This window comes from Ailuropoda melanoleuca, chromosome 16 (assembly GCF_002007445.2).
Source record: "Ailuropoda melanoleuca isolate Jingjing chromosome 16, ASM200744v2, whole genome shotgun sequence".
NCBI classification, from domain to species: Eukaryota; Metazoa; Chordata; class Mammalia; order Carnivora; family Ursidae; genus Ailuropoda; species Ailuropoda melanoleuca.
Genome location: NC_048233.1, coordinates 26766982 through 26791385, shown reverse-complemented (window position 1 = coordinate 26791385; position 24404 = coordinate 26766982). Strand labels below are relative to the sequence as shown.

Below are 24404 nucleotides of genomic sequence, written 5' to 3'. Positions count from 1 at the left end.
CCCAGATACTAGGTCTTATTTGTCACACTCGACTGTGCCATTGATTATATTTTCTCTGCCTTCCCCTATCTAGCTTGTGTATGTGGAGAATAATGGTACCAGAAGATAAAATTGTCCTGATAAAATTTACAAGCTTAAACATACAAAATCAAGTTGGATGTGACCATGACTGTCTATCTTTACAATCAAGCAGTGGAGTGCTTATTAGTACATATGTTACATTTATTTTTACTTGTCATGTTAGAGTATCTAAGCAACCAGAGATGTGCAGAGGGACCTAAAGTTAGATTTCTGCCCCTAGGACATCTTCCGTACTGTCCCTTTCTGGAAGGGGTGACTGTGTGTGGTAGGAGAGGAACCGATGACCAGCATATTGACTGAGCTTTCTCTATTCCCTTCTTAAGTTCAATAACATTGATCTCACAACTATCCGAAACTTCCTTTCAAGGCAATATCTACCTTTTTTTTTTAAACCACAAAAGTGGGTGCATGTTTGCCAAATTTGGTAAAGACAGATGAGTAAACGGAAGGAAATGTAAACCATTAATAATCCTGCCACCTAGAGCTAAGTGCTGCTACCATTTTGAGGTACTGTGTGTTCATTTGTATGTATGTACACACTGAACTACGTACTGTTTTATAATGTTCTCTTCTCTCGTGACAGCAGATCATTTCAGGTCCTTTATAGAATACCTCTTATAAACTGCAAGCATAATTAATAACTTTAATTGAAATGTGTTAAGTACCTTGATAGTCTCTAGAGCCAGTATAGACCTTGGTCTCTAGCATAGGCCGGTGGTAAGGACAAATACCTCTTTGCAAATTGATAGGATGCTACAGATAAGGTAGTGTGCCAAGGGTTATACTCATTGACTAAATGATTTCACACTTCAGGCCTGCTATTTACCAACTAACTGTTCTTTCAACCAATCATTTGTTAAGAATCAGCTATGTACCAGATATTATATCAAGCCCTACACATATATGGAGTGGCTGTTTTTACAGCCTCTGCTCTAATGAAATTACAGTTCAACGAGTTAACCAAAGGTGTACCATACAGTACGAAATGACAGTACAGGCAATGTGCTGTGGTGATTCAGAAAAGGTAGCTCTTACCTCAGTGGGTATTGGGGGGTTTATGAGAACGGGGCTTTGAGTCGGGCCCTGAAAGATGAGTAGAATTTAGACGTGTGAGATTGAGTTTGAGAAAGCAAATGGAATATAAAACCATTGACAGAGTGTGAGAGAATTAACCACTAAATAGTTCGGTGTACTGAGAGCAGAGAGTTCCCGGAAGATAATATTAGGAAAACACATATAAGTTTCTGCCATTTTAATGCTATTTGAATCTCTTCTCCTTTTAAGGTAAGGTCTGTGGAGGTCTGTTGCCTTCACCACTGCTGACAGAGACCAATGAGGCCACAGTCACACTTGTTTCTAGGACAGGAAACAGTGGCAGCAGCTTTGAGCTGACCTTCACTGCGATACGGAAGAGCTCAGGAGCAGGTATCTCCCATATTTAATTCCTTGACGTTTTTATCTGATATGGGGGTAAGGAAGAGGGAATGCCTCTGGCCCTTCACATTGGTGTTCCCTGACACTTACACAGGTTCAGGCTGTGGGAGTGTGGCTGCACTGGTGGAACAAGGGACAATTCACTCTGCCAATTATTCTGACTTGTATCCCACGGATGTGAGGTGTCGTTGCTTCTTTCATGCTCCAGAGAAACACATTATAAAGGTAAGTAACTTTCAGGGAAGCTCTCTACTTCATCAAGAGCTTAGCTGTGTTGGGTGGGCAGAGCTTGCATCATCTGGACCAGGAAATGGCCACTATGACCAGGAACTTCTATTTGCTGTATATAGATAGATGATAGATAGATAGATGATAGATAGATGATAGATAGATAGATAGATAGATAGATAGATAGATAGATATGGATCTATATATGTTGTTTGAAACGTTTCAGCAGTTGGAGAGAGAATGCAATGATAAGCATGCCCCCTTCTCCTCTAACTCCCATCCCGCCTCCTGATGGCGAACACTGGCTACGAATCTCGAGTATCGCTAGAGAGAGATTCTGAGCCCTTACAAACATGCATATATTGATATTGCTTAGCAGTCCTTTTTCTACTTAAAAATATCCCAAAAATCTTTCCAAATGAGTCCACAGAGCTCTTTTTAACAACTGCATAAAATTATATTATGTGATAATCCATAATTTCTGAAGCCAGTTCCCTATTAAGAGACATTTAGTGGGTTTCCAGTCTTTGTCCATACCAACAATGCTAGTACATTCCTGTGTCAGTGTTTTGGGTGCATGTGGATGTACGTAATTCCCAGAGGTGGAGTTCATGTCAGAGGGTTTGTACATTTTAACCTCCTACTTATTGCCAAATTGCTCTCCAAGGAGGCTGCAATGACTTACACTTCCATCAGTGGAATAGGAGGGGGTAACTGAGGACCTTTTCATGTGCAGAGGGAAGCTTTTAAAGTTTATCTCTTCTGTTCCTTGACCACTTCTCTGGTTATGTTTCTAGTTTGTACAGTTGGAATTTGAGGACTTTATCACTGAATGTAGCCGAAACTGTGTTTATGATGCTGTTACGATTTATGGTGGTCCTGAAGAGGAGCACGAGTTAGGTGGGTAATGTTCCACCTGAAAAGCATGAGAGTGGCTGCAACACTCACCGGCCTCCTTGGGTGCCACAGAGTCAAATGGGAAACTCCTGTGTCAGAAAACCTTAGCTTTACCCCATGAGCCAACAACGGATTCACCAATAAGGGTTTTAACAGAAACATGCAAGACGTAGAGAGCGTTTCAGAGCCTTTGGAAGGTGAACTTTTCCCACAGTAACACTGAGTACCTCTTTGGCAGGTACTGAAGGTAAATTTTTTAACTCCTTTCTGTGTAAATCTCTTCAATTGCTGATATTTTTATGTCCAAGAAAAGTAACCAAAAGAAGTAACTAAAGCTGTAATTTCTACTTGAGTCTTACAAGTTCATTTTTGGAACTAACACTTCAAATACACTTTCATTTCTGACCTACCAGTTAGTCTAAAAAATGATCCCTTCCAGTCGTGCTGCCATTTCCTAAAAACCTACCATCTGTCCCGTAGCTAAGTGTTGGTGTGGGTCGGAGATCAGGAGCATAGGTGGGTTGGGAATGTTTGTTTGGGTACTCAAGGCAGGTGAGTAGAGGCACAGTCCCCTCATCTGGCAGAACGGGACCTGTTTGGGTGGGCTTCGGCTGAAGCAGATTACAGGTGTTACTTATTCACATGAAGTGTAGCCATGTTCTGTTTGGAAAGAGGAATACCAAGTTTGGGATTTTTAACTCGCCTCTTCTCATTGTGTTCATTAATCAACTGAAGTTTCTATGCATACTAAAAATCAGATGTCTTTACCCTATCTGTAGAGTGTTCTTCTGTGAGATAAAATTGCACAATACTTAGTTATCTTGAAGCTGGTATTTAACTCCCGCATGAAATGGAAAGATGTGCCTACAAACCAAAGTTGAAGAAAACCAGAACTGCTGGAAAAAAATTAAGTGGATAATGTTTTACCTCTGTTTTCTGATTTTTTTAAAAAAATTATAAATATAAATCAAACTTCCCTAAAACTGACAGCTAAACTTTGTGGAATCTTGAACCCTACTCCAATATTCAGCCCTAATAACATGCTGGTGATTCATTTTAAAAGTGACGGTGAAAATAGCTTCCAGGGTTTCAAGGCTAGATTCACCTTTTTGCTCTCAGGTGAGTAAAAGCGCTTGCACAGTAGTGATTTTTGCTTGTGAAAATAGTTATACAGAAGATCACTTAGCCACGTGTACCTGAAATTAGGGTGCTTGAATCACCTTGGTGGCAAAATAAAAATGCAGTTTCCTGTGCCCACCCCTGAAGATTTAGATTCTGTAGGTTGTGATGGGGCACAGGAATCTGTGCTTTCACAAGAAGCTCAGGTGAAACCAAGAAAACTACATCCACTAAATGATCAAAGGAGACCCTAAGCACCTTATATGGAAAGTAGATAATTTAAATGAGGGAATGTAATTCAGAAATGAGATCAACTAGCTGTGTTTTGAGATGTTTCAGGGTTTTGAAGGACTAATAGTTTTCCAGTCATTCTAGAAAACAAAGCATCCTTTACTTAGATAAAAGGAATATCATCTGCAAAGACCCTACTGTAGAAGAGAATGGGTGATGTACAAAAAGCTGCAAATAATTTGACATTGTTCAAATTTTGGGAAGAATTATAGAAAAGGTAAGAGTTAGATCATAATGGGTTCAGGGCATTCAATTTTAGGTACCAGAGTGCCAGGATCGCTAGCTAACATTTATCGATTACTTGCTCTCTACCAGGTATCAACTAAATATTTCTCATGCATTATGACATTTATTCCTCCTTATAAACATAAGAGGTTTATACATTGCTCTCTTTTTCACAGATGAGGGATGAGAGGTTTCAGAGAGGTTGAGTATCTGTTCTCAAAGATGGGGAGCTGCCAAAAGAAGGAGCCAGAATTCAAACCTTGGTAGTAATGTGGAAGGTAGAGATAGAGAATAGGGGTAAATTTACATGCAAAGAGACTAGTGAAGAAGTCATTGTAGGAATTTATTCTAGATCTATTCCCTGATTAGGTATATTGTGGCAAAGGTAACATATGAAATAGAAAAATTCCAGCATGATTTTTAGGACTCTAGCCTGAGGGCAAAGATGGATGGTCGAGCCACTAACTGATACAGAAAAGCATAACAAGACCATGTTCACTGTTGAAATCAATTGGTTCCATTTGAGACAAGTGGATTTTTATGAGCTTGTGGGAGAGCCAGGTGCAGACTTCTAGCAGTCCTGGCTCTAGAATTCAGAAAAAAAGACTTAGATTAAGAGAGAAATGCGGAAGTCATAGATATGCAAATGAATAGTAATAGGGTTATAAACAGTACCTTGTGGAATATCTTTCAGCTGAAGGATAGGATCTTGAAAAAATAAAAGTCTGAAATTGAGAAGAGATGGCCATAGATGTATCAAGAAGAGCAAGAGAGTGCTTTCATGAAGCCAAGGAAGGAAGAAATGCTTAAGAGTCAGATACAACAGGAATGTTAAGAAATATATAATAAATCAAGTCTATGGGATCTGGCATTTAGTATTGGAAAGGTAGTGTTAGTGAAAACGTTAGTAAGCAAGCAGGGTCAAATGGTATAGACTACTTTAAATATTTTCAGTTGAAAAAATCTTTCCTCTATAGACTCTTTAAACCGGGTTGGATCAATATCATCCCCCAAAATCAATCCTGTATCTTCTGCAAAAGCTATTCCATATGGTTAGTTGATGGTCATGCGGTTACTATGTGTTTAATCTTCCTTCTTTGGGAAGCCTCATTTAACATTGATATAACTCTGCTGTGAAGAATGAATTTTAGGTCCATGAAATTTCCAGAATCTTTCATATAGAATCATAAATAAAGGGAAGAAGAAATAAGCTTTATGATTGGAAGAAAGGCGTACAGAGAGCAATCCTTTGTTCTCATCTATACCTGTGCAAACTTAAATATTTAAAATATTTTCCTAGACTCCATATTTAATATGATTATACATTTTTGGGCAAAGGGAGAAAACAAAAGTTTTTGTTTCATTTTAGCACACTCTGGCAAATTTTAACTTGTAATCTGAAGTATCTGGTCAAAAATTATCATCTTTCATTGTTCTATATGCATGTATTGAATATGGTCTAGTTGATGGGCTGTAATAGAAAGTAGTACAGGGAACTGTAATAGGAGAAATTGTCTGCCTCTTATGGGAAAGTCAGAGGAGGCTCCATAGAGAAATAGCACCTAACTTAAGTCCAACAAGGGAAAGGCATTTGGATGTTTGAGTGCTTTTGGCATGTTTGAGGATTGGTAATTTTCTTTCATACCGTGACAGAGAGAGGAAACAAAGATATATAACGAAGAATCTTGTATGCTCTGTTAACTAACAAAAATTTCCTACTAGAATATTAATTCCATGGGGGCCAAGGTTTTTGTCTGTTCTGTTCACTGATAGATCACTGATATCTAGAACACCAACATCTTGAGTGCCTGGCAATACCAAGCACTAAAATGTTTATTAAATGAATGAGTAAATATTATTCCGTAGATCAATAACTAAAAACCTAATTGCTTAGCAGAGTCACCTAGGCAAGCTTTCAAGATCAGATTCCTCAGAGGTGGGGTCTTGGGAGTTGGTATCTTTATAAAGCTCATCTGGTATTTTCGAATTATTTCTGTTGCTATTGCAAGTCATTGAAGGAGGCGTGTGTTCTTCATTATTTCAGTTGGATGGGTCATCAGTTTCATCTTCTTTGCTGTAGGCATCTATGGCATCCCTCCATTTAGTCTCCAGAGGCGTTCTGGAAGAATTGTAGGGAGGGAAGAAGCCTGTCCCCACTGCTGGCCATGGCAGGTGGGTGTGAAGTTTCTAGGCAGTCACCAGTGTGGAGGGGCCATCCTCAACCCCACTTGGATTCTGACTGCAGCCCACTGTGTGCTATCGTGAGTGAAACTGATGATATTTTAATTATTTAGCACATGTATTTATAGACTGTGCCTAAGACTAAGTATAATTTTCTTACTACTAAAGTCATCCAGACTAATTTTAAAGCAGGAATCTTTCAGTGATTTTCTACATAGCAATCTAGCCTCTATTTAAACAATGTCAGTGTGGAAAATGTTAATCAAACCTTGAAATTGCTCATCCCATTTATGGCAATCTCTGATTATTATGTTGAGCACAAGTCTGCTTCTCTGCAGCAGAAATCTATTGTTCCAAATTTACTGGAGTTCCAGAACACAAAAACTAAGTCTGTTTCTTCTTTCGCATATAGTGCTTCCTGTACCTGAAGACCTCTCTCACATTGTCCTTTAATTTCATCTTAAAGCTAAATGCTCATCATTCGATGGTTTGTCAGTAGTTCTAGATGCCTCATCATGCAGTGTGACTTCCCCCGGATTGATTTAGTGTTGTGTTTCTTAAAATGTAATTTACAAAAGTGGAGAGAACAATAGGATAACCTACCACCTTGGTCACTGGACTACTAGTGAACTAAAATTTTGATTAACTTTTTCAGTGTTTTCAAATTATGAATTATGCTGTGATATGAAAAAATGTACATAATGTATATATGTGGTCTAAAGAATAGAAAATAAACATGTGTCCCTGCCATTCAGTTTAGGAAGAATCTACTCTTCTTAAGATCCTCTACTGCCCCTGCCAAGAGGTAGACCCTATGCTAAATTTTGTATTTATGATACATTTCCTTTTTTTAATTTTAACATCTGTAAATCACTAAAACAAGCATAGTGTTTGATTTTTCTTGGTTTTGATAATGTAAAAGAATTGTACTTTATATTTTTCTGTGACTTGCTCTTATCCTCTTGTTATATAGATAAGCCCCATGACTTTGAGTAACTGTAATTCATTTTCAGTCCAGACTACCTAAGTCAGTCACCTGTTGGCGAGTTCTGGATGCTGGTATTGTTTGTGTTTTTTGTCAACTCCTCAGATGATTCCAAAGTACAGCCATGATCAAGAACCACTTCCTGTCTCTCCGACCCCAACAGGACCACTGCTGTGCTTGCTCCCAGTGGGCCAGCCCCGTTCCTCAAACACGCTACACCACTACACTTGGTCCTGTCTCAAGATGTGTGTGGCTGCTGTTGCCTTTGCCAGTCAGGATGCCATATTACATTTAGTAGGCATGTCATGCAAGGCTCCTCTTGGCTCTAAGTATCACAGACTTGCCTTGTTTTTGATGACCTTCCCAGTTTTGAGGAGAACTCATCTGTTATTTTGTAGAAGGTCCCTCAATTCGAGTTTGTCTGATATTTCCTCATGGTTTTATTGGGATTATGGTTTTGGAGGAGGAAAACCACAGCAGTAATATGCCATTTTTATTATATCATTTCAAGGTTACATGTTCTCAGCGTGACTTATCACTGACGATGTTAACCTTGAGCACTGGCTGAAGCAGCATTTGCCAAGTGTCTCCATCATAGTTATGTTTTCCTCCTTTCCACGCTTACTCTTTGGAAGCCAGTCACTTAGGGCAGACGACACTTGAGATGTTGGGTATTAAGCTCCACTTCCTTGAGTGGAGAGTATTTATATAAATTCTTGGAAGTTTTTCTGTATGGGATATATGTCTCTTCTCTATTTATTTGTTAAATAATTTGTTTATGTCAGTATGGACTCGGGGATATTGATTTTAAAATGCTACATAATACTACATAAAATCATTCCGTTGCTCGAATTGTTCCAGCTTTGACCCAGTGTCAGCTCTTTCATTGTCTTTTGTGTGTGTCCATTTGTGACACTACAGAATGCTCCAGGTTTATCTTACATGTTCCCTGCTGAGTCCTGGAATCAGTCATTTCTCCAATGAGTCCTGCTTTATTTGATTGGAGAGTGGTATGAGAAATCAAGGTCTCAGTGGCGGGTGTATGAGCTGCTATTAGGGTATTAATGGCACTAGGTCCTCTCAGCAGACAAAACTAGAAAATATAGCCAGGCACATGAACCCATTTTATAAACGTAGCTTTCTTCCTGTATCTACATTTAGCTAAACATGAGTCCATGTGGATGTTTCCAACTCAGNCCCCTGGTTTATTTGATTGGAGAGTGGTATGAGAAATCAAGGTCTCAGTGGAGGGTGTACGAGTTGCTATTAGGGTATTAATGGCACTAGGTCCTCTCAGCAGACAGAACTGGAAAATATAGCCAGGCACATGAACCCATTTTATAAATGTAGCTTTCTTCCTGTATCTACATTTAGCTAAACATGAGTCCATGTGGATGTTTCCAACTCAGTCTAATACCACATCACTCACTCTAGGCCTTTCCTCCTTTGGAGATGCTCATTTTATAGTAATTCTATCTGAATTCATTTTTATGTATCATGGAAAAGAAGCCTCAATAGTAGCTGATTAATTAGTAAAAATTAATTGTATGTATTGGAGAAGACAAATATTAGTATTGAAGCTTGAGGCACAGAAGAAGTTTTGGCAGATTCCCTTGTTAAATAGTATAGTCTATTCTTGAATTTATGTGACCAGACACCTTGCAGCACAATACAGACCATAGCAAGACCATTCTTCATAAAGTGGACATTCAACTTGATGAGTCAGTTGAGATTAATAAATACAATCAGCCGTAAATGTCCGTGAACCATTTAAGTTGACCACAAAAGGAATTTGTATGCAATTTCATCAGTGATTTCTTGATTTCTTTAAGAAAAAAGATTTTTATGGGGCACCTGGGTGGCTCAGTCATTTAGCATCTGCCTTCAGCTCAGGTCATGATCCCAGGGTCCTGGGATCAAGCCCCGCATTGGGCTCCCTGCTCAGTTGTTCTCCCTCTGCTGCTCCCCCTGCTTGTGCTCTCTAACTCTCTCTCTCTCTGTCAAATAAATAAAAATCTTCTAAAAAAAACTTAAAGATTTTTATAATAGTAATTCTTATGAGAAAAGGCAGTTAAAAAATTATCAAGAAAAAATCTAAACTGTCTACATTTCATGAATCCGTTCCTTCTCTTTAGAAATGACCAATATTAAGAATGTTTTAATTATCGGATTTTCTACTAACATTGAAGCACACAGGTATATATTTTATAGTATTTGTATATACCATATAGTTTTATGATTTTTTTGCACAAAACATTGTGCTTTCTATTTATAGTGATATGGAAAATGTCCGTGTGCCTCATTTTTTAACTCTTCATAGTTGCCTAACTTCTTTTACCAAAGAAATGTCTTTTTGAAGCTATTCCTTGCAGTGTATGGCTCTTTACAACGGAAGTGTTTGATAGGCCAGGTAACAAAAGGAGTACGTTCCACTCATGCCCGGCTTTTGTGGGAACTCTGCAACTGTTTTCTTCATGCACTTGTTTCTCCCGGCCTCTTCTTCATCGACCTGGTAGACATCCAGGGCTCCATCCTCCATTGAAAGGGGCTTCTGTGTATCCAGATCCATTGATAAGGCAAGTTTGCCATGTGGGATAAGCCGGCTGGGGAGACATCATTTTTGCTGACGGTCACCAGGTGCCAGGCTCTCTGACCTCATTGGGTAGCACTGCAAGGACATTAAGGATCACGACAGCAACATCGTACCACCTCCCATGGCTTGCCTGGCACTGGTTGCTCTTCGTGTCAGTTCTCCAACTTTAGCATACACCAGAATCGCCTGGAGGGTTTCTGAATCTGTAAGTCTGTCGTAATTTGTGTTTGTAATCCGTTCCCAGGTAATGTTGTTCCAAACTTAGGGAAAACTGGTGTTCTTCTTTTGCTGATCCACACTGGTCTTTGTGCTCATTTGGGATTTTTAACTCCCTTCAGGGTACTAAATTCACTTTGCAGTTAGACATTGGAATCTTTGTCTCAAATTTTTGCAATTTCAGCTACTTTTTTTTCTGTAATGCAGCAGTGATACTTTCTTCTCTGAAAGCAGAAGTGTCCCACGTGGATGTCCCATTCTTGGATGGGGGATAAGACCCCAAGGATATAAATGAAACTTGGTTACGAGCAAGGGGGAAGATAGGATGGAGAAGCCTATCACTTGCTCCTTTGAGCTATCATCCCACTATTGGAAAAACTCGGACTTTGTTGTCTCATAACACGTATGTTGCTCTGTCATATGCTTTTTACACAGTGCTGTCTACCAAATTAGAGGATAGTTGATGACTGTGCACATAAAACTTCACTAGAAATTGTGATCTCCATTATCAACTATACCATGATTTTTATTATTTCATTGTATTGTGCACACCACCCTCTATATAAAGGAGTAGAGTGGTTTTAAGAAGTAAGTTTCTTTACTACCAAGTTATAATTTGGAGGGTGACTTTGAAAATAAAGTTCAATCCTTCTGATAGAGTGCATGGCAGATAATAACAGCAATAATGGCTCCTATTATGGAGTCATTACCATCTGCACGGTACTTGCCAAGCACTTTACCTGAGTAGGCTCCCTGAATAAAGGCAGAATGAAACACATGAATAAGTCAGACCCCTCACGCAAGGAATTGAAATGAGCATGGTTATGACTAGAGAGAAGAAGCCGACGTGCATTAAGAAACTTCTACAAATAAAGTACACTGAAAAGTAATTTCAGTAACTTTATTTTTCCTAAGGAAACAGTTTTGAAAAATTAAAGAATCTCCAAACTGACGTGACAGACTATCTGTGACAGTTGAGGAATTCTTTCCTCAGATATTTCTTCAGCTGGAAATCTTGCTGTGGCAGATTAATGGATGGTGATTTCAGTTTTTTTTTTTTTAACATCCTTTTGAAGTATATCAAAAGTATGCAGATCTCAGGTTTATAGTTAGAAGAATTTGCACACAGGGAGCACCCCTGGAACCAGCACCCACATCACGAAACCGAATACTGCCAACACCCAGCAGCTCCCTTTGCCTCTTGCAATCATCAGCACCCCCCACCCACCCGCAAAGTAACACCGTAGGTGAGTTTTACCTGTTTTGTGAACTGATATATTTTTTTAACCTCCGTTCCATTAATTCTGGTGATTTGATAAAAGATAACAATTTGAGATGTATTTCTGTAAGATGATGTTTGGATACTTTCAACAGTAAAACATAGGCCAGAAACTACCTCATTATGAATGTGGGTTTTTTTCATGTATTCTCTTTTTAAAAAAAAGATTTTATTTATTTATTTGAAAGAGGGAGAGAGAGAGAGAAAGGGCGTGAGTTAGGAGGTGGTAGAGGGAGAGGGATAAGCAATCTCCCCACTGAGCAGGGAACCCAATGCAGGACTCGATCCCAGGACCCTGAAATCATGACTCGAGCTGAAGTCAGATGCTTAACTGACTGAGCCACCCAGGTGCCCCGCCTTTTTTCATGTATTCTTAACATCACTGTGAAATTAAAGTAAGCTGTATTTTTGTTGTTTTTTTTTTCCTTCTCAACTTAAAACTAGCCTTTGGTGATATTTGGTAGGGGCTCCAAAGACATTTTAGGGCCAAAGAAGGCGGCAGGATACATAACTAAGAACTCTTCAGCTAGCTCAGGAGGTGTGGTGTGCCTTCCCAGCAAGGAGATCACACACAGGCACCAGGCGGGAGTGGGTGGGACATCTGGCTGAACTAAACTCAGTGCCTGTTGGTAGAGCCACATGGGGTTAGATCAAATGGTGAAAAATGTCTCTTCATGTCAGACTTTTGTCCTTGTTCTTTCTCCAGGAAAAATAATCCACTCTTCTGGACCATTGTTGCTGGGGACCATGACAGAGCCCTGCAGGAACCAATTGAGCAGGTGAGAAATGTTTCTAAGGACAATTCTGCTTGTGTTCTAAGTGTTATCACGTGCTGGGGCATGCCTTTAGCTAAAATATGTAATTAAGTATTCATCTCCTAATGCCCCTTTACACTTGCCATTTATACCAACATTTAAAGATACCGTCTGAGATCACAGCTGAATCAGAGAATAAAGGGAGGAAGGTCAGGAAGTGCAAATTCAGGTCTGTGTACACAGGTGCACACATCCTGGTTTCTCCAGAGTTGCCAATCCTCAGAAAGTGGTTCATGGCCTCCTGCAAATTGTGAACAGAGATTGCCCTTTTAAATTCGTACAGAGTCCCCTTCACTGCTGATGTATGGAAATGGGGAGACTTAAGGTTTATTTTGGACTATTATGCAGGGAAGTAGTTTGTCTCATTGACTTGATCTTGTAATTCGCTTGCTCGCTGCAGATACAGGTGAGAAGGACAAAACACATCGTAGGGCATGGAGACTTCGATAGACGGAGCTATGACTCCGACATCGCCCTGATAGAGCTGAGCTCTCCTTGGGAGTTGAACTCCGTCGTGAGGCCAGCGTGTCTCCCAGAAAGCACAGAGCCACTCTTTTCCTCGGAGATCTGTGCTGTGACTGGATGGGGAAGCATTAATGAAGGTAAACGTTTTACTTTTGCATACACGTGACTGCCAGTTAGTACTTTTGCAGATTTGGCATGGAGATGATATCAAGCAGTATCTGTTTTAGCCTTTCTTCCTTCTGAAAGCTAGAACCCATGTTTGATTTAGTCGTAAGTGATCAGAGAATGAGCTGTTTTATATTTTTCCTTTAGGGTGAAGAATTATAGGTAGGTTAGATCTGTGAAGGGCCAGATCATAAGTTTTTAGTCTGTGCAAGCCATATGTTCTCTGTCACGACTATTCATCTCTGCTGTTACAGGGCAAAGCAGCCACACACATACGTATGTAACAGAATGGATTGTGTTCCAGTAGAACTCTATTTATGAATAAAGTTCATTTATGAATTTAAATTTCATAAAATATTCATATGTCACAAAATATTCTTTCGGATTTTAAAAAGCCATGTAAAAGTGCACAAACCATCACTAGTTCCCAGATTTACTAAATAAGCCCAGGGCTGGCTCAGAATTAGCCCCCTGGCTGTGGTTTACTGACCCCTGGGCAAGATGGCAGAGTTCTTAGAGCCGTAGCAAAATACTGACAGATCTGAGTGGGTTCGTGTTTGTGTTTCACCTCTTTTCACTATATCAGATCATTTTCTTTTATGTTTCCTTCTGTTTGTGTGTCCTTTATTTGGAATCTGAGAGCTTGGGGAGAGGGGAATTTGACTGTGTATTTTGTTCATGATCATAGCTTTCTGTACTACCTCCGGCCAAACCGCATTTTCCTAAAGTCTGCCCCGCCACCAGATGAGATTTTCTCCTCCCCATGTTGGAAAGGAGGACGTTATGGCTTAGAGATTTAAGTAACTTGCCAAGATCCCGTAACTAATACATATCAAAGCTAGGATTTAAAATCAGCATGGTTTGGTTGATAATTTTTGAGTGACCTTTTTTTTTTTTAACATTTAGAATAAAATCTGAACTGCTAGTCTGGCTTGGAAAACTCTATGTGATTTGGCCTCCACTTGCCTCTCCAACTTCTTTTCCTCCCTTTGTCCCCTTCAGGCATGGTGGTCTTCTTTCTTTCTCTTAAACGCAAGACCTGCTCTGCTTTCTGAAGCTTGGAACACCCTTGCTCTTCTCCCAGCTGCCTCCTCCTCATTCTGCTTGCAGCTCACACAGCACTCCCTCCTCCGATCACTTTGCTGCTTCAGGACTGCCCTTCCATCACTTTCTGCACAACCCGGTGTTATCATCTCCTCGCACACAAATGTACCTGACATGAGCGTATGTAATCATTCTCCAGGGCGCCTGGGTGGTGCAATCGGTTAAGTGGCCAACTCTTGGCTTCAGCTCAGGTCATGATCTCAGGGTCCTGGGATTGAGCCCCATGTTGGGCTCTGCACTCAGTGGGGAGTCTGCTTGAGGGTTTTCTCTCTCTCCCTCTGCCCTGCCCCCCACTCATATGCTCTTTCTTGCACTCTCTCTCAAATAAATAAATTTTAAAAATCTCTAAAATTAAAAAAAAAATCATTCTCCATCCCAGTGTTTCATACATTAAAGTGGAAACCTCATGGCATCAGGTCTCTAATTCACCACTCTGCCCCAGAGTTACAGGTTTACCTGGAATAGAGTAAATACTCAGTGAATATGTTTTCGACTGACCAGCTGCCAAGCGCTTGAATAAATGCACCCATTCTCTGATACCTTCAACCGTCACCACCTCCATGACCTCCAGACAACTGAGAGGTGGTTACGGTCTTGTGAAAGATGAATTCATTCTTCCAATCTGAGAGAAAACGAGTTCTCAATGTTAAGACATGGTAGAGAATAGTGGTGGGGATGGTCCCTAAAAAGAGGATTTTAAATACATGAAATGTATTCATGTATTAGATGGGTACATTAAAAAGAGCACACACTTTAGAGTCCGACCTCAGCTTAATGGCTAGTTCTGTCCCACAGGTGCTGTGAGATCAGATTTTCAGAACTCTGGCTTCTTGTGGGTGCGTTCTGTGTGGTCATGTATGTGAACAGCCCACCTCACAATGTTGTTATTGGGTTTGAGTAATAGGAAAGTACTATACAAATGCAACGTGATTTCTAATACTAAACTTAGCTTTTTTTTTTTTTAATTAGTCGTGAATCCAAAATGATAGAATAAGTTGTGCAGAGGACATGCTAACACGGGCCTGCCTGAGGGTCAGTTACAAGCGTTCCAGTGCTCATTGCTAGCCTTTTAGACTTCATTGTCAGTCCTTTTAAATCGGAGTTGAGATCACTCTCAGTGACAGTTGAGGAAAAAGGAATATGATTTTGGTTTATATTAGGAAAGCATAAAAACATGTCACATTTATAATATATTTTATATAGAAATACACTATGTAATAACATATAATCATATAAATCCTGTACAATACTAATTCATATCTTGCTGAATTTTTCTTTCTGAACTCTCATGTAGCAATATTTGAAACACTAAACTTTAAATAAAAAATAAGCTAGAAAAAAATGTTGCTGATGTGGTTCTCCTGACAATGTATTCCTTCACAAAGATGCCACACTTGAAGACCTCGGCATGAGACACTTACATTGTTTGGTTCAGTAATCTACGTCAGCTCAGGCGAAACTGAGTGATGGCAATTACATTAGTGCAGAGCAAGTCTGAAGTTAAGTATGTTTTCTCCCATAACTTGTTGTTTACTCCATTACGAAGCTGTCTTTCTAGATCTGTTTCTTCAGCAGATGGCGGCCTAGCAAGGCACTTACAGCTGCTTCAGGTGCCCGTGTCAGAAAGCGAGTCTGCGAACATACTTACTCCTCTCATCCAGGAGGGCTCACAGAGAAGATGATGTGTGCTGGCTTTGCAGCCTCTGGAGGGAAAGACTTCTGTCGGGTGAGAAGACTCAGATTTTCCAGAGGAAGATCCAAAGTCATCATCTGCTGGAGATTCTCCTTAGACAGGAGGAGACCTTTGGAGGCACAGGTAACTCGGTGGCCCCACAGCACGCCCTTCCAGAAGGCCAGTAGGACAACAGGAAGAGTGAGCGCCTTACTCCAAACTTGCTGAGAGGGCAGAAGCAGCCTAGAGGCAGAAAAGCAGGTGGGGACTAGGAGCCCATGAGCACATAGGGCCTCAGAGAGACGCAAGGCTTTGGGAAAAGGAACAAGCAAAGAAGGATTCTAAGTCAGTGTATCCTACTGATGACTTAAGGTTTTTATGGTGTTAAATTAATATTGACCTCCTGTGTGCTCACATTTAATTTTCTACCACAGACTAAAATAAAATAATCATGAAGAAAATGAGAAATTTTAAAAAACTGGTTTGCATCTGCAGTGGAAAACAAATCCCCAAACAGTAGCTTAATTTCAGCTATTTAGAGACAAAAGTGGTATAGTTATATTCACATGTCAGTTGGACAAGCGTGCTATTGGCAAGTTCAAATCAGAGGAAGACAGAATATAGACAAATGGATTGTAAAACACCAGCTTTCGTATCCACGAAGCCAAGTGAGGAATGTGACCTTAGAGATACAACCAAAAAGGGTTTCTGATGCTCGGTAACCCTCCCTCAATGGTTAGTCTAGATTTGAGGCAGCCTACTGATGGAAACGTTTGGGTCTTCAGGGCAGATACACTTCTATGGGTTTATCATTTCATACCGGTCTGGAATACAGAGGGAAGAAAGGGTGAATCTCTAGTCTGTACTGCTTTTTGAGCATTTTCCCCTTAGTCAAGAAAAAGAACCAATGGGAGAAAACTGAGTGTTAATCTAGGTAGAAGTCCTTCCATGTGAAAACGTGAGGAGAGAAGGGGGGAGGTCCCCTCTTAACACTGAGTATCAATTTATGGTGGTTAAACCCTTTTGTGATGTCAAGTACTATTCAAATTCTGTTTTCTGTATTTGATTTTGCATTCCCCAGAAGCCGACCTTGAGACAAAGATTCAAGTCAGTGGTCTGTTTAAGAAGTGCAGACATTGCTGGTAGCAAAGTCAGGGGGGTAGTCTAGGGAAGGGAAGGCAGGAAACGTGAGATATGCTATGAGGTCAGCTACCACAGTAAGGGAACTGAGCTTAATCCTGCAGTAATGCAAAAGGGATGCAACCCATTTGTCCCATCCCAAGGGTGAGGGAACTGGGATATTTATATACTACTTCCCCAAAGCCATAGTTCCAGGGCTGCTGGGGGAGGGGTCTGTTGGTCCCTCTGCACTTTCCACACTTCTGGAGTGGAGGAGGGGAAAAGCCCTCAGGCACAGAGCCAGGATGTGGCTTGGAAGACTTGAGGAATCTAGGAAGGGCACTCACACCATCTGCTAAAGGACATAAACACTATACTATAAATATCAAATAGAAAAGTGCTCTGAATTAATGCCATTCTTCCCCTTTTGAGGGATGGTTTTTCTCTCTGCTTCACATCAAGGAAATTACATATGGCGGTCTCGGTCATGTTTGACAGCATCTGACATTAAGGGAACACCTTACTCTGTATGAAGAGAGCAGAGGAGAATTAGGGAAGGAATTAGGTCCATAGCAGAGGTGTCATCTTGGTTGGCATTTATTTCAGCGATACCCAACTGTCCCTTTGCAGCACGATCAAACTTGCTGCCAATACAAAGGGAGGAAAATAGGAGTTGAGATTCTGGCTAATAAAGGTGGCTAGCTAAAGAACACTAAATTACTAACAAGGTGAGTTCAGAAACTTTGATAAAGTGGACGCTAGTATGTCTATCAGGTAGTTGATTTTTACCCTCCTGTGTGTGCTCAGAAGTAACGGACCTGCTAATGTAATTTCTCATCCAGGAAGGTCAAGTAGAATGTTGGAATGCAGAGACATGGAGTTTCAGAGACGCAATGCAGAATCCTATGCTGCTTTGCTCACAACACATCCTAGATCGTCTTTAAAGTGTCAAGTTCTTTGACCTACACGGTGAACTCTGTCTTCGCAGAGTAGCGTATGTCCTGTTCCTACTGACTTTTCCAATCTATTTCATACTTCTCTCCTCTGGCTCATGTATTTCAGCCACACTGATTACGTTCTGACCATACAAGTCGCTACATCCTGCCTAACTTGGGGCTTTAGCCCAGATAACAGTCCTGCATATAATGCTATTCCTCCTGGCTTTTGAAAATGCAGTTCTTTCTCATCTTTCATGTATCAGCTCAAATGTTATTAAAACTATATACACCTACACGAGCATGTGAGCGCACACAACTTCCTGCCTTTATTCTCCACCTTTTGCTCTAAATATTTTCTTTATAGCTATTTTCACCATCTAATTTGTTTATACTCTCTCTTATTCAGAATGCCCAGCTCACAGTAGGCACTGAATAATTCTTTACAAACAAATAGGTACCATTTGCTTATTGAATATTTACCGTATCCTAGGCCCTGTGATAGACCGTGGCAATAAAACATGAATTAGACAGGCTTTTTCTGGATCATGGAATATTTGTAATTGCAAGAAAAATTCTTTATTTGGTATGTGTTGGTACTGAATAAGTAATTTAAAGAGAAAACAAACCTTACTTGACATATCGGACCACTTACAAACTGGAAAGAGGTCTTAAGTAGAACCTTTTTCATATAGAAAAACATTAGGCCCAGAGAACATGTTAATTATTCTACATTACAGACAAGGGAATCTATCTCCGTGTTCCCACTTTAGGATTTCTTCTGTGAAATTCTTCGTATAAAATACACAGCCACATCAAATGTGTCATAAGCTCAGTTTATTTAATCAGAAGACAAAGGATTTAGTTTGATTCTAGGTACATTTCTGTCAAAGAATAAAGGGGCTGATTGAAAATCAGGAAGGCTGCTTTAAACTGTAAATCCTATGCTTTAAGGCTTTTTTTTTTTTTACAGCTTTATTGAGCTATAATTGACACATAACATTATGTAAGTTTCAGATGTACAGTGTAATGATTTGGTGCACTTGTATATTGTGAAATGCTTGCCACAGTAGTTAGTCAACACCTCCATCACCTCATATAATTACCATTTCTTTCCTTTAATAAGGGCACTTAAGATCTACCTTTTAGCAACTTTTAAATATCTAATATAGTATTGTTAACCATAGTAACCATGTTGTACATTAGATCCCCAGAATTGTTCACCTTATAACTGGAAGTTTGTACCCTTTGACCAAGATCTCCCCCATCTTCCCCACCTCACCCCCAGCCTCTGGTAAACTACCCTTCTGCTCTGTTTCTTTGAGTTCAGCTTTTTTAGATTCCGTGAATAAGTGATATCATACAATATTTGTCTTTTGCTGTCTGCCTTTTCACTTAGCATACTGTCCTCAAGACCATCCATGTTGTCGCAAATGGAAGGATTCTTTTTGTTCTCATGGCTGAGTAATATTCCGTTTCATATATATGCGCCATATTTTTTTATCCATTCATCCTGTGACAGATAAATAGGTTGTTTTTATATCTTGGCTATAGTGAATAAAGCTGCAATATATATGGGAGTACACATAACCTCTTTGATAACCTGTTTTTATTTCCTTTGGGTATATACCCAGAAGTGGATCATATGGTAGTCAATTTTTAATTTTTTAAGGAATGTTTATGTTATTTTCCATAGTGATGTACCAATTTACATACCTACCAACAGTGCAAAAGGGTTCCCTTTTTTCCACATCCTTGCCAACATTTTTTATGTCTTTTTGATACCCATTCTAACAAGTGTGACGTGATGTCTCATTGTAGTTTCGATTTGTATTTCCCTGATGATCAGTCAAGTTGAGCATCTTTTTATGTACCTGTTACCCATCTGTATCTTCTTTGGAATAATATCTATTCAGATCTTCTGCCCATCTTTTAGGTTGCATTATTTTTGTTATCAATTTATATGAGTTATTTCTGTATTTTGGATATTAACCATTTATCAGATACGTGGTTTGCAAACACTTTCTCCCATCCCATAGGTTGCTTCTTCATTTTGTTGATTGTTTCTTCTGTTGTGTAGAAGCATTTTAGTTTCATGTAGTCCACTTAATTCTTTCTTTCGTTGCTTGTGCTTTTGGTTTCCTTCCCCCCCCCCAAAAAAAATTGTTGCCAAGACCAACGTCAAGAAGCTTTTTCCCTCTGTTTTCTTCCCCCCCACCGTGTTTTCTTCTAGGAGTTCTACAGTTTGTAGCCTTATATTTAAATCTTTAATCCATTTCAAGCTAATTTTTTTGTGAGTGGTATAAAATAGGGTTCAATTCCATTCTTCTGCTTACGGTTGTCCAGTTTTCCCAACATATTTAAAAGATTTTATTTATTTATTTATTTATTTATTTGACAGGGATAGAGACAGCCAGTGAGAGAGGGAACACAAGCAGGGGGAGTGGGAGAGGAAGAAGCAGGCTCATAGAGGAGGAGCCTGATGTGGGGCTCGATCCCATAACGCCAGGATCACGCCCCGAGCTGAAGGCAGATGCTTAACCGCTGTGCCACCTGGGCGCCCCCCCAACATCATTTTTTGAAGAAACTGTCCTTTCCCCATTGAGTATTCTTTGCTTTTTTGTCAAATATTAGTTGACTGCATATGTGAGGGTTTTTCTGGGCTCATGATNCTGGGCGCCCCCCCAACATCATTTTTTGAAGAAACTGTCCTTTCCCCATTGAGTATTCTTTGCTTTTTTGTCAAATATTAGTTGACTGCATATGTGAGGGTTTTTCTGGGCTCATGATTCTAGCCCATTTGTCTACTTTTATGCCAGTACCATACTGTGTTGACTGTTACAGATTTGTAACATATTTTGAAATCAGGAAATGTGATGCCTCCATCTTTGTTCTTTCTCAGGATTGCTTTGGCTATTTAGGGTCTTTGGGGGGCCCATATGAATTTTAGGATCGTTTTTTCTATTTCTATGAAAAATGCTATTGGAATTTTGAAATGGACTGAATTGAATCTATAGGTGGCTTTGTGGATTGTGGACCCAGTATTGATTCTTCTGATCTGTTAACTTGGGATTATGCTTTCCATTTGTGTCTTCACCAATTTCTTTCATCAAAGTTTTATAGTTTTTAGTGTAGAGATCTTCCATCTTTTTGGTTAACTTTGTTCCTAAGTATTTTTTTTTTTGGTGCATTTGTGTATAGGATTGTTTTCTTTATTTTTTGTTTATTTCTTCTTCAAGTTTTTATCTAAATTCCAGTTAACATGCAGTGTGATATTAGTATCAGTTGTAAAATTTAGTGATTTAGTACTTACATACAACACCTGGTGCTCATCGCAAATGCCCTCCTTAATCCCCTGTTTATTTCTTTTTCACATATTTTTCTGTTAGTGTATAGAGACACAACTGATTTCTGTATGTTTGCTTTGTATCCTGGAGCTTAACTGTACTCATTGATTAGTTCTAACAGCTTTTTTGTTTTGTCTTATTTTTAGTTCTAACAGTTTTTTGATGGAGTCTTTAGGATTTTCTTAGACCATATCATCTGCAAATAAAGGCAGTTTTACTTCTTCCTTCTTGATTTACTCTTTCCTTCCTTTTATTTCTTTTTCTTGCCTGATTGCCCTGGCTAAGACTTCCAATACTATATTGAATAAGAATGGTGAAAGTGGGCACCCTTGTTTTGTTTCTAATCTTACAGGAAAAGCTTTCAACTTTTCACTATTGAGTATGAAGTTAGTTATAGGTTTGTTAGATATGACCTTTTTTATGTTGAGATATGTTCTGTCTACATCCAATATGTTGAGGGTTTTTATCATGAAAGGATGCTGTACTTTGTCAAATACATTTTCTATACTGTTCAGATAATATGATTTTTAAACTCTCATTCGATTAATGTGGTGTATCATATTCATTGATTTGTGTATATTGAACTATCCTTGTATCACTGGAATGAATCCCACTTGGTCATAGTGTATGATCCTTTTAATGTGCTGTTGAATTCAGTGTACCAGTATTTTGTTGAGGACTTTTGCATCTATGTTCTTCAGGGATATTGGCCTCTATTTTTCTTTTCTTGTGGTGTCCTTATCTGGCTTTGGTATAGTAATTCTGGTAGAGTAATTCTGGTAGAGTAATTCTGACCTTATCTAATGAGTTTTAGAGTGTTCCCTCCTCTTCAATTTTTGGGAGGAGTTTAAGGAATGAAGTTAGTTCTTCTTTAAAAGTTTAGTAAAATTCACCAGTGAAGCCATCTGGTCCTGAGCTTTTCTTTATCGAGATGTTTTTGATTAGTGATTCAATCTCCTTGCTCATATTGGTCTGTTCTGATTTTTCTATTTCCTCATGATTTGGTCTTGGCTGTTTGTTTCTAGGAATTTATTTCTTCCAGGTTACCCAATTTTTTGGTGTATAGTTGTTCACAGTAGTCTCATGATTCTTTGTATTTTTGTGGTATCAGTTGTAATATGTTTGTGATTTTATTTATTTGAGTTTAAGTACTCTAAGGTATACAAATAGACAAAGTTTTAGTATTTTTCAATTAAAGAAATGTGCTATGGATAAATTATTGATTATTCCTGTTCCAAAATTGAAAGCAGGAGCTCTGATTAAAACAAATTTCTAGAACACATTTTCTTGGTGTTTCAGGGAGAATCTTGTGGCCCATTAGTATGTAGACATTGTCCTATATGGCATTGCCACCTGGGGAGCTTCCTGTGCCCAGCCAAGGAAGCCAGGTGTGTTTGCCAGGGTGAGTGTCTTCTTGGACTGGATCCAATTCAAAATGAAAGGTAAATACTTTTCAGATATTACAAAAACAATTCCTCTTTCTTTAGAGTAGGTTTGCAAGAAATGAGTGTGATAGAAATCAGCATTATGAAAGAAAAAACATAAAGTAGTATTTCATTTATTTTAGTTTCTAAAACACTAAAATGCCCCTTAAAATTCTGTAAGAATATGCTCTCCCTTGGGCAAAGTGAGAGCAAAACTGACTTTTCCTGAGGCCGCTGTAATCCTAGATTTGCATTTTCTTTTGAAAAAAAAAGCTGTTTTTGTATAGACTACATTTTGTTTCGAGGCTTTCATCTTTATATTTAACATGTTCTCTCCAGGTACAGGCCCTGCTTCACTTCAGATAAATAATGAAAGCAAAACCTTACTAAGACAACAGTTGCCACCACCCACACCTTCAACAGACAATGTGTCTGGACCAGGTAATAGATGTTCATGTTATCCACTTAATGCAGCTAGTAAGAATTTAGCAAAAGAATGGCATGTCTGGGTTCGCTAATTTTCTTTGGAACAGGATAAACCCTGTGTTTTCATTCTGGCTGGTAATTTAAACTGAAGAAGAGTATTGTTACTGTGACCATCTGGGTTTCTTTTCTACCCCGCAGATACAGCTATTGCAGGTTAAAAATATATATATTGTGGTTGTGAACAGGTGCTTGAATTTTGGAGGAGTGCATAAGATTATTCTGACCTCTGATCTATTTATTCCTACATAAACAAAGGTCCTTAGATTTTTAGATATCTCACTAGGTAAGGACTCTGGATGTGAGAGAGAACCACAGCCAGCATCAGTGTTAGTCACTTGTAATTCCCCCACAACTGTCAGTGTCTGTTTGCTAATGGGATTTTTATTTTTAGTTAAAATCAAACTGCAACTAGAGAATTAGAAGTCTGTAATTGACCTGTAGGGAGATGAAAGTTCTATGATGCCATCATTCTTGGTTTCCAGGTGGTCACAGTCTCTTCTTTCTCATCCATCTCTGCCCGCATCCATCCCACATACAGTCAAGGCCAGTAGACAACTAGGAAGAAGTGGGGGGAGATGGAAAAGGATACGAGAGACAGGGGGAATTGCTAGAGAGATGACCTTCAGTAGGAGAGAGGGGATGAGATCTCGTGCTCAGCAAGAAGGGTTGGTCTCAGGAGCAAAGTGCAGTTCATCCATAGTCGCTGGATAGGAGGCAGAATACTTATCCTGGCGTATGGGTACCTGTGAGGATGGGAACTTCTGGCAATTTTCTAATTGCTTCTGTGCACCTAGTGGATGAAGCAGGGTTGTGGAAGAGGGTTTGAGGATTTTAAGAGAAAAAAAGATGAAGTATGAAATAGTTCTCTAAAAAAGTGACAAAGTGCATGGACTAGGAAATGTAGTAGGATTGCTGGGCAATGTAAAAGCATTCAAGATTAATGATCACCAATTTAGAGGGAGACTGACCAGTTAGCTTAGCTGTGTGTTTTCTTCTGGAGACACTGAGGGGTAGCACATAGATGCAGAACAGATGGAGGGTAGATTCATCAGAATGGGTTTTCCCAAGTATGCAAGATTATAAGAGTATTGATAGCATGTAGGAGGAAGGGATTAAAATGATGTGTTGTTGGAATTTAAGCTAGGAGAAGAGTGAATGAGGGTGAGAGATGAGTTAGGGACAAAGAAAAGGTAGTTGGATAGATGAATAGCAAGTCTCAAAAGGTGGAAGGAGCATTGGAAGGAGCTGAGAAGTTAGAAGGTTGTGATTGGAGACAGCAGTGCTTGAAATGGAGCTATGGAAGGCTTGGTGTTATTGCTGGGGACCAGGTCCCGATGGGCTCA

The 24404-nt window shown here is 39.4% G+C and overlaps 1 protein-coding gene across 1 annotated transcript in view; it reads left to right on the top strand.

Moving 5' to 3' along the window:
• The window catches only part of OVCH1 (ovochymase 1), a 55173-nt gene that overhangs the window by 14271 nt on the left and 16498 nt on the right, over positions 1-24404 (top strand). The window contains 14 exon segments of the mRNA XM_034646014.1: positions 74-207; positions 1366-1506; positions 1610-1740; positions 2541-2643; positions 3631-3759; positions 5253-5327; positions 6356-6536; positions 12236-12308; positions 12745-12946; positions 15654-15701; positions 15704-15804; positions 22451-22482; positions 22484-22593; positions 22921-23016. Coding sequence (XP_034501905.1) covers positions 74-207; positions 1366-1506; positions 1610-1740; positions 2541-2643; positions 3631-3759; positions 5253-5327; positions 6356-6536; positions 12236-12308; positions 12745-12946; positions 15654-15701; positions 15704-15804; positions 22451-22482; positions 22484-22593; positions 22921-23016 — 1556 coding nt within the window.